Below are 11,723 nucleotides of genomic sequence, written 5' to 3'. Positions count from 1 at the left end.
CACTATCCAAATACCAAATAATATATTCCTTGAACATATCGGATTTTAGAATATCATTAGTTGGCACCATTTGTGAGAAATCTTTCAAAAAGCCTTTAATTATCCTACTAGTTTATTGATATTCCTACTCATCATTAATGACATAGAATCAAAACATCTCTGGAATAGGATGTGTAATATATCTCCTTGGTAATGCAAACACTCCTATATAGCTAACACTTCAACAACTTATAGATTAGGAGAAGCTCATCACCTAAGTAGTGTTGGCGAATCAGCAGACATAAGAAAATACACCTTAACAAGTTATTACTTCCTCCCAATCACCTCCCAAGTACCAGGCTGCACCTTGTGCCCTTAGACGATTACATTACCTAGAGGAATGTGAGCAAAATGAATCTATATAAGGATTCCAGTCTTAGAGGTCATCTAACCATTCCAATAAGCATACTCGCTCTCATGATACTCGAGCACAAAGTGGATTTTCTAGACGTCCAGTTAGACAACGTGGGAAATAAGTTATCCAAGTATCACACCACTCCATACTAGAAACTTAGGGGTAGTAATAATAAAATTGCCCTTAACAAACTTGCTGGTGACCTGGGTAACATAGTCACCAGCTTCGAGTATGAAAACCTTGTAACTCCCTAATTGTTAAGAGCTAGCCAAAGACACTTGGTCGAAATAAACAATGCTTTCAACATCATCAAGAGGCGTCTTTGGCAACCTTTCTCATTCCCTAAGATTTGAAACCTCTTGAGGACTTCTAGCTTTACCCTTTTTAATGGAGAATGGTTGAGCAACACCAATTCTAGATCGTAGGTCAATTTTAATGGCCATAGATCCCTGGCAGGCATCACCAATCTCGGGTCTAAAATTAAAGTCTTCCTCAAGAGACACGATCTTTTTTATATGCCATTCTTAAAAAAAAAATAAAGCAAGAAAAACAAAGAAGAAAATTTTTATAGTTACCTAGTTTTTGCTCTTATGAAAAGACTTTTTGTTCTGGTTTTAAACTCCTAAAACATAGGCAAAGGAAATTTTTAGCAAAAGTAAAAGATGGAAGTAAGGAAAAAAAGGTTTATATACAAGTCACTACCCTCTACTCCCAATAATGAATGAAAGACATATGACACCCTATTATAATCCTAAAAAGGTTAAACGCCTACTGCATTTATAGCATGTCGTCAACTAGTCTTCTCAAAAGATTTGTTTTGTCTAAATTTGACAACATTTAAAATTAACATGGGAAGACACCTTATCTCTAAGGAAGACAAGATAAAACTGATCGATTGTCTTCCAAGGAGCTTTTCAAGTCTTTTTTCATCAAATGTATAAAGATTTGGGAGGGAAACTAATGAATCAATATTTTTGACTCAATAATTTTGTGCATTGAAAGAGTTTAAAACCATAAATAAGGTGTTAGTCACGAGGTGAGCCCAAATTATTATTAGTCTAGCAAGATGCCAAACCCAATATACTTGGGTTTAGTTATGAGATAAGCCCAAGTCACCATGGTTTTGGCAAGATGCCAGACCCAAAATACTTAGGCTCAACTATGAGTTGATCCCAAGTCAACATGGTTCGACAAGATACCATACTCAATATACTTGGACTTAACCATAAACTGATCCCAAGTCACCGTAGGTCCAACAAGATGCAAGACTCAATATACTTGAGTTTAGCCATTATATAAGCCCAAGTCATTATAAGTTAGACAAGATGCCAGACCTAATATACTTAATCTTAGCCATAAGCTGAACCAAAGTTATCATAGGTCTGACAAGATATCAAACCTAATGTATTTAGGTTCAACCATGAGCTAAACACAAGTCATCGTAGGTCTGGTAAGAAACCAAACTCAATCTACTTGGGTTTAGCTGGGAGGTGAGCCCAAATCACCATCGGTCTAGCAAAATACCGAACATATTTTCTTTAGGTTTGGCTACACGCCAAACTTAGTCAGACTTCGGAATAATAAGCATAGTAGATTCATCAAACTAAATATGAACATTTTAAACCTTAACAAGTAGGAAGAAAAACAACAACGAAAGGATAATATATAACAAATGTTTAGTGTCATTTAACAATTATTTTTTTATGTTTTACAACATATTCTATTATGCCTTATCAACATTCTCATTCTATATAAGTGGGGTGATTTAGGGCCTATATATTTTAATGACTTGGCTTACTAAAAATAGATGATTTTCTTTTCAGTTTATAGTTTGGTCTAGTAAAATTACTTGGAATAACTGGAAATGATCTAAAATCAAATTTCTTTCTTTCTTTTCTTCTTTTAGATTGATCTAAACTCAAATTAAATTTATAATATAAAACAAAAGGCCCAATTTAGCTATTGTATTCATGTCAATTTGGTAAACAAAACTTTATAAAAAAAAACTCATCAATTTTACCCCTGTATTTGTCACATATAGTCAATTCAAATCAAGTGTAAACAAAATATGATAAACTTACTTTATAAGGAGAGACATATATTAATGAGCACATTTGAGCCCAAATTAAAAGTGGAATTCACTCACTTTCGAGGATTAAACTTTGTTAGAGTTTAATCTCCAACGTAAACTCTTTAACATGAAATATTAACCTGATTTCAATAAATTATGGGTGAATGAAAAATTGATCTCAAATAACCATTGATTGACATGTTTTGAAGAAACTTATAACCCTCTAAAAGCTTTACCCCATATAGAAAAAGAAACAAATTTTTCTAGTGGTTGTTTTAGTGGAAATGTGAAAAATTAAAATTGAGCTCAAAATCCCCTAGGATTTTTGAGGTGAGAGGACCCAAGTTAATAATGTATTGAATTCCATCAGTTTTGGTACCTAAAATTCTCTATAAAAAAAGGTGAATAAAAGTGTTTTTGGGTTTGTTTTTCTACATAAATTTTGTAGAATTTTTGACACTTTTCTTCACCTAAATTTTTAGTTTCGCTCCTCTATTTTAAGCTTTAATTTTTCCTCTTATTTTCTTCCTAATCTAGAGCTTAGGATTAGTTCTTGTGGAGAGAGATATGTTGGTTTTACTTTGTTTAGGAGTGTATTTAAACTAGAAAGAGTTGTTGAAATCATGAGAGACTCATTAAAATTAGTTATTTTTCACTAAGTGAGGAATAATAAAGTTTTAAGAATAAAGAATTGATCATTGACAAGAACAAGAACAACAACAATAACAACAACAAAAAATTTAAGATTAATTATATGTGAAGTACTTTAACAAGTGAGTATCTTTTATAGATTTTCCTTAAATATATTTTTAATATATGATTAATATGAATATTAAGATTGTATTTCAATATTTTTTTAAGTTTATATATTTACTTAATAATTATGATATTCTTTTATCATGATGTTATATATTAAATGATTATAAACTAAACATTTATGCTCACTTCTCTAAAATTAATCTAGTCAATATTGTTTATAAATTATAATTCTGTTCGATCTGGTATAATTGACAAAATGTGTAGAAGTTAAGATAAATTCGATGAGATGTTCTCTACAGGAGCTCGTTTGTCAAATTAACAGAAAGCAGGGGCTAAATTGTGGGATATTCCAAAAAAGAAACCCGAATTGTAAGTTCTGGTCGGTTCAAGAGCTCCATGTCTTGAGCCTGAATGGATACAAAACACATGGGCTAAATCGGGGGATTTTCCAAGTGAGAGTCCATGTTTCGAAGTCGGGTCAAGTTCAAGAGCTCCATGTCTTGACCCGAACAAGAACTACTAAAAACCCGACAAAGAACTTCACTTTCTCTTTGAGAAAACTTTGGCTGCGTTTTCTTAACAGTGAGAGAGGGAGGGAGATCAAAAGAGAGAAAGAAACCCGAGAAAAGAGAGATGTCAAGACAAGCAAAAAATCTTGTATCGTTTTTCTCTTCAAAGATTTCATCTTTTTCTTACTCACAATCTCGCTCTTTCACGGCGGCTCCTCCACCACAACCAGCAGTGTTTGTTAACAAGAATTGTCAAGGAATCACAGGAAAGAATGTAACTTCTCATCCTGAACAAGCTATTGAATATGGCACTAAAATGGTTTATAAAGTTTCTTCTTGTTTCTTTGTTTTTTTTTCTTGAATGTGTTTGTGTGATTTTATTTCGTTTTTTTATTGGTTTTAGTTGTTGGAGTGGCGTTATTTTTTAAATTTGATAATGGGTTTTTTCTGTTTTGGTCTCTAATGGAGCAGAATCGGCATAGTTGCTCGTATAGATGCATATTTGTGACGGCTTTGGAGGTGGTTTGGTTTTTCATGTTTGTTAATGGGTTTCTGAGTGTTTTGTTGAATGAACTTTAGTTCTATTATTGCAAATTGTGCAGTGAATGCAAGTTTCTGTGCAAAACAATTAGGTTGCTTTGCAATGTAGTTATGAAGCTAATACATCATTTACATGTAACAAATTGTTGTACTGTCAGAAATATGATTGAGTTAAAAGTACCAGCCATCAATTTTTTAGGATAGCCTATAAAAGTGTGTAGATTATATTAATGTTTCATGAATCTTCTCCTGATGTCAACCTACTGGTGGTTTTTGTGCTTGTACATGGAATGTGCAGCTCTATTGAGTTTTGGTCATTGGGCATTGCAAATTCTTATACCTTGATGAGATAACATACATGTTTATCATTGTGTTGGATGTTTGCCACGCTATCAACTTTATTTTAGCTAAGAGATATGTTCTTTTTATTAAGAGATATCTTCATTGCCCCATTGTGACTGCTGCTCTTATGATTCTATGCAACTGAAACAGGAAAGCGGTACTAAAATGCCTACAGTTGCATCTTCATCTGGACTTACTGCTGGAGGTATTACAGTGAGATCTAGTTTTACTAATTTATAATCATGCATATGATATTCTGTGCACCTAAACTCATCAACATGAATCATATTGGTAAAAGAATTTGTACAATCTTAGGACTAAATTAGGAATTTTGAAGGGATAGATTTAGATGAGAAAAGAAGAGAATTTAGTTGATAAGAGAAGAGGATAGGATAGAGAAGCTGTGAAGAGAAAGAGAGAACGGAAATTTCTATGTTTCATTCACATTTCACCGACTCACAATCAGTACATTGATTCTATGCGTTTTAACCTGGACTCTTAGAAATAGAATACACTCTATCCATGTCTTGCCACATCATCACTATAATTGGTTTGTTAGTTCTTATAGTTGAGTATGTTTACCATTTGTTACTTCTTAAGATATCAATCAAATGCATAAAAAAATGAAATAAAAACATTGATTTGACCTGCATCGTATGTGTAATCTTGTTGTAGCTGTAACTCTTATAGAAACCTTTGTTTGTAGGATAATCTGATGAAGAATCCATCTCTTAATAAATATGCGAACATTGTCTTTAAGTTCACAAACAGTCAATCTCAGCTTGTTCTAATTTTTATACCTTTTATTTTTTTGGTTGCCTGCATGTAGGGTCATGTCCACCTCTGTATGCTTGTACTTTCCAATATTAGAGTAAAAGTAAAATTTACGATCATCCTGTACTTTGGATTCACAATGAACATTCTTTGTGATCCTGAGAACCTTAGGGTTACTGACCAGCTCAATCAGTTTCAATTCCAATAGTGTTATAATTTCATCTGTTTATGAATCCTGGATGGACTTCATTTCATGCAGAGTGGTATTTTCTTTGGACTTATTGTCTTTGTGATCTTGTGAATCTCAGGACACCAAGAAGAAAGACCACCAAAAGCAATGACCACCAAGATATGCATAGCGATTCGATCTTTTGAAGATCTAGTTCCTGGAAACACTATTTCAGGGATTCCAGCTGATGCACGGAAGATTAGATTGCCTGAATCACGTGTCTTATATACTGTGTTACGATCACCTCATGTTGATAAAAAGTCCAGGGAACAATTTGAAATGCGAATAAAGAAACAGTTTTTGGTCATGAAAACACAAAGCCATGAATTGCGCAATAAGTATTTTTGGTTAAAACGCCAGAGAATATTTGGAGCTCAATATGAAATTCAGTTTCATTGCAAGACGCGTTTGGATAAGGAGAAACTCCAGAAACTGCTGCTTTGAAGTAAGATTCTAGTGTACTGTCATTGTATCTGGGAAATATAATTCTTTGAAATATTTGTAAACTGTCTCTCGCTAATTATTGCTGTTGTGTTTTTGTTTACAGCTAGGTATCAGGAGAAAAGGGTAATGCCCAAAGCAAATATCAAGACTCTAAAGGAAGCTGGGGTGACAGTTGTGTGAATGTCCAGAAAAGATCCGGCCTGCATTCTTGATGTATTAAAAGAGAGATGTCTTGTGAATTGGTTCTGTTAGGATATTCTTCCAGCTTGCTAATCATTTTGTTTTTCATTGAACTTAATTCTGGAAGGATGTTTCAAATTCAATTTTCATAATGGCCTGCTTGATAGGCCTGTCTCGGAATTTCTATGTGAACTATAATTGTGTTTTTTTCTTGTTCGTTAGAAATATGCACTATAAATATTGTGATGGATACGCAATCTTTTCTGCGTTGCCCTTTACAAACAGGCTATGCACTTGATCTACGAATTCAGGCTTTGTATGATGGCGTTAAGAAACAGAGTAACAATGTTATGCTAAAGTAGTCTTCCATCACTTGCTAAAGAGAGGCAATACAAGTCCCTTGACTATTTTTTTTCCTGTTATAATCGCTGCAAGCTAACTTTTCTTCATGGACGTTTCTACCAATAGGTGTACTTGCTCTGCTATTCTATCCAAGCCTGGCTGAGGAATGGCTAATAGTTTAATGTGCAGCAGCCTAGCTGAGATCCTTATTCTTCCTGAACGCTAGGTTGCTCGTGTAAAGTTTACAGCATGGCAAGATGCGCTCGGCCAAATTGAAATGCTGACCACCTAGGAGCACCTCCAGTGCGATGCTTCAGACACATTTGATGCAATTGCAAGCTCCCTCCTCCAGTCGATGCCACTCATCTGACATACCTTCTAAGTAGCTTGGACAAGCTGAACCGCTGGAACCGAGAGATCTGAGATTAATGGCCTCATGTTTTGCAGTGTGCTCCAAACATTATCCTTAATGCTCCAAATTTCTGCCATTACTGCCTCCCAAGTGGAAGCAAATGATACACAGGCCCGTTTGGTGTATTTGGGAAGTTAACAACTCATGTTCTGCCTTTCAGCGAGGACATGCCGAGATTGAATGTCTTGAATTCTCAGTACACTTGATGAAATGTCTTGTTTGAAGACTTAACTAAGAAGGAAGGATTGACTTGCCGATACACCGACCTGAACGTATATTCGGGCTCTCGCCTTACACCATGATGAACATAATAAGCTCTCTTTATGCCTCTATAAGCCAAGTATTAGAGAGTTCCATTATCCAGGGACAAAAGCAGTATGGAACTGTTACGCAATTGCCTTAGACGCAGGCATGGTTGCCGAGCATGAAATACAGACAGTATGGATCCGTGAGCAAAAAGTGGGGCTTCTAATTGCCTCAGTGGGGATGTGTGCAAGCGGTGGCATTTTTGGAAGATGCTGGCAGGGAAGTTTTTCATACAGAGAAGCACGGTTAGCAGAGAAGAGATTGAGGGTGTGTTTAGTAAAATCAAAACCTTTTTTTTCAGTATTTGTTTTCCTTTCAGTTTCTTTTCTAATAAAAAATTAAAAAAACAAGTCATTTTTTGAAAACAAAAACAATTTTTCCACAAAAAAATAAGAAAAACATTAAAATTACAACTATTTTTCATGAAAAATCAAAATCATAGTTTATAATAGTCATTTAATATTTTGTATTTGTGATAATCTAATTTTTAGGCTATTAATTTTATTTTATTCAAATTAGAAAATATCATAAAAAAAGATATATTGTTAACTCAAAAAATATCATTATATTAGATCTATAATAAAAATTAAATTTATGACACTAACTAAATATGTAAATAAAAAAAAAATCAATCTCTTACATTGCTAAAAAAACAAAACACCACATGTTTTGAAAACCTATGAAGAATCTCTAAAATATGTTTTCCAAACAAAGTACAATTTTGAGAAATTAAAAAACTAGTTTTCTAGATAGAGAAATATTGCATTTTAACATGAAGTCTCAATTTTCTTTTCTTTTTCTTACTCTATTTTTTTATATATATATAAAATGATATATTGTTTTGTTAAACCATTCTTGTGTTATACTTTAAATTAGACCAAACCCAAAATACGAATAAATGTTGCATGAATGGGCTTGATTACAAAGTTCAAATAATTATTCAAGATTATTTATTACTAATGGACTCAATTGTAAATCTTTAAATTTAGAAAAACTATGACAGGTGAAAGAAATATGCATAAGAAATAATTCTCACAAAAATAAGGAAAGAGGTTGAGAGGATAGCAAGTAGTTGACACCAAAGGAGTTTTATTAAATAGATTGAGAGATATTGTTTCTTCATGGTGGAGATAAAATCTTTTAATGATATCTCAAGTTGTTAGAAATTACATTTACAATTTGACTTTTTAATTTTTTTTTTCTATACACTTTGGGTCACACCTAACCATAGACATCTAATTATAAAATAGATCCATAAAATCCAACATCTCCCACTTGTACATGGTTGGGATGACATTTCACAACTTATATCTTAACATCGTTTTATTGTCAATCCATATGTGTGTATGTGCGCACGCGCGCTTCTATATCATTATTTATTAGTATTCAAACAATATAGATGAAATAAATACCTGATAAAAAACAATGATACAATGCAAAGCATAATAAGATCACTAATATAAAGATCAAAATCTACGTGATCCTAATTCCCTAACATATGCCTTAAATACATCCCTTGGTATAAGTTTAGTTAAGGGATCTATCACTATGTGACTCGTAGATATGTTTTGCAAAATCACTTTATTTTGTGTCATTGTATCTCTGATGTTATATATAATATTAATATGTTTAGTTCTACCATGATACTTAAGGTCCTTATTGTATACCTATGCTTCCATACTGTCATAGTACAACAATACTGAGTTAGTTGCATTGGCCATAATAATAAAGATTAGGTAGAAACCTCATTAGCCAAATTGCTTCTTGGATGTAGTCAAATATTTTGCAAACTCTATTTTTATAGTAGACAGAGCTATACATGTTTTTTTACCAATCTAAGATATGACATCATGATTGAGCACAAAAGTATAGCAGTAACACTGTAACCAATTAAAACACAAACTTGATCCTTGATAGCATAATACATTATCCATCATTTGTTTAAGGTAATAAAGAATTTTTTGAATTGCTTCTCGATACATAAATCCTGGATTTGATAAACATCAACTAACAAATCCCATAAAATTACAAATATCAGTCGTGTATATATCATTGCATACATCAAGTTACAAAATGCCCTGACATATATTATGTATTTCATTTTCTTCTTTTACACATGAGTTTTAGGGTAATTTTCAAGATTTAAATTCATGCTTTTTATGACAAGAGTGTCTATGGGCTTACAATGTTGCATAAAAAATCATTTTAGGACCTTCTTTATATAAGTCTTTTAGGAAAAAAACCCATAAGTCTTTTAGATCGGTCTTTAATTATTTTTATGTCCAACACATAGCTTGTTTTACCTATGACCTTTATTTTAAAGTTTAAGAATAACCATAAATTTGTCATTGCAATCATCTCCTTGTCATTCCGAGTAATCAATATATTATCCATATATAATGACAAGATGATGAAACTCTTATTATATTATTTAATATACATACAATAATCTTTTTCAATCATTATACACTCATTAGTGATGATGGCTCGATGAAATCAAAGATTCCATTATTTGGATGATTGTTTCAATCTATAAATAGATATATGGAGTCTGTATAGTTTGTGTTATTGGCATTTGACAACAAAATCAATTGGTTGATCTATATAAATATCTTCATCTAATTTTCCATTAAGAAATATAGTTTTAACATCTATTTGATGGAGCTCCAAATCCAAAGTCGTAATGATTGTTAGGATTAAATGAATTAAGGCAAACCTAACTACTGAAGAAAATTTTCCTCATAGTTTATACCTTCTTGTTATGTATAACATTTTTCCACCAAACAAACCTTACATCATTCTTTAAAATTGTTTACTTGACATTCCACCTTGAGAATCAATTTGTTATTAATGGCCTTTTGACCTAGTGAAAGGTCAACCAAGTCCCAGACATGATTAGTCTTCATAGACTCTATGTCATCTTTCATTGCATTGCATTCATTTATTATTTGAAGGAGAAGAAATAGCCCCCTGAAAAAAAATTAGGCTCTTCATCATGTATAGCTATAATGAAAGCTCTTCCATTAGTTCTAAAACAAAGAGGAAGAATGGTCGTATTTATGATTCTTTAAAGTAGGGCCCCTTATACCTTTTATATAATGAATGTTTCCACTAAAAGACAATAAACTTCCACTATTTTTAAAAGTTTAAAGAACTACCTTTTCTATCTCAACTAGCGTAGTACGAGTGTGAAGTTATGGATCATCTATTTTATAAAAAAACAATGTATCTCTAAACCTTGTTTTAAAAAGAAAAATCCTATTCAAGGAACTTTACATCTTATGACATAATTTCAATCACATTTTCATTTGATGTCTCTCCCATAAACATATATTCTTTTAAGTGATTAGGATATCTAATAAAGATACATTTTTTTCCCTCTAGAGCCTAACTTTCCATACTTATGAGAAATGTTATGTACATAAGCAGCTGAACCCCAAGACCTTAAATGACTCAAGTCTAGGGTTTTTCCAATCCATAACTTTTATGGTGTGGAAGGTACTAATTTATAAGAAGCATGGTTTAGAATATACGCAATAGTTAACATTGCATCTCCTCAATGCATATTAGCTTACACCATTATTAATCTAACAATGTTTAACAAAGTACGATTCCTCCTCTCTGCAACACCATTTTGCTGTGGAGTTCCAAGAATTATTAGCTATTTGATAATTTTTTTCTTCTTTGTATATGATTAGTACTTGAAAGAGCATTATTATTAAAGCTTTATTTCATCATATTGCACTAAAGTATCATTAAATTCCCTAACTAAAGCATGTTTTATAATAACAAGTCTGATAATATAATATATCTTTAATTTATGGTAAATGCTTGTTTTGAATGCAAGTATATCTCACAATTCAAAGGATTGATTGATGTGATTAACTATTGAAAGTAAGAAGACAAAGAAAGGGCTAAGAGAAGAGATGTTGGTTCAAACTGGAAAACCATTCGGTTATTGGATCATAATTGGAATTGTAGACCTTGGATTTAGGTCTGCTTTATATGTATGCAAAGCTAAGATATAGACCTAAAACTTTTATGATGAGTCCAAGACTCAATTCTGCCGTTTTCAAGTTCAAATCTTAGTAACAATGGAGAAGTCAGAATCTGTCTTGTAGCTTAGATACTATTCGGTTTTTAGCTCATATCTTGAGTTCTAGAAGTTCAAATGAGCTCTGGTATTTTTTATTGGAAAGCTGAGATAATTGCCCACAACTTTCATGTTCAATGGGCTTTAATTCTGATGTTAGCAATGACATTTTGGCCAGCCAACAATATCAATAACCAGTAGCCAACAATGTCAAAAACCAGCCACCAAATCAATGGTTGGCCACCAACTATTTTCTTAGTCAACCAATCAATAGTTCTAAATTTTAGCCTATAAAAGAAGGCATTTGCCATGTATTTAGTCATCTTAT

At 32.5% G+C, this 11,723-nt stretch overlaps 1 protein-coding gene across 1 annotated transcript; it reads left to right on the top strand.

Moving 5' to 3' along the window:
- The first annotated feature begins 3,683 nt into the window (after positions 1–3,683).
- Positions 3,684–6,492, top strand: LOC133672650 (small ribosomal subunit protein uS10m). Its single transcript, XM_062093122.1, has 4 exons — positions 3,684–4,007; positions 4,766–4,820; positions 5,698–6,063; positions 6,166–6,492. The coding sequence occupies exons 1-3, from the start codon at positions 3,858–3,860 to the stop codon at positions 6,060–6,062; spliced, it is 570 nt and encodes a 189-aa protein (XP_061949106.1). The 5' UTR covers positions 3,684–3,857; the 3' UTR covers position 6,063; positions 6,166–6,492.
- Positions 6,493–11,723: the final 5,231 nt, after the last annotated feature.

The sequence above is a fragment of the Populus nigra genome, chromosome 14, assembly GCF_951802175.1.
Source record: "Populus nigra chromosome 14, ddPopNigr1.1, whole genome shotgun sequence".
NCBI lineage: Eukaryota > Viridiplantae > Streptophyta > Magnoliopsida > Malpighiales > Salicaceae > Populus > Populus nigra.
Note: the sequence above shows the minus strand (reverse complement) of the source record. Positions and strands in the feature narration are given on the sequence as shown.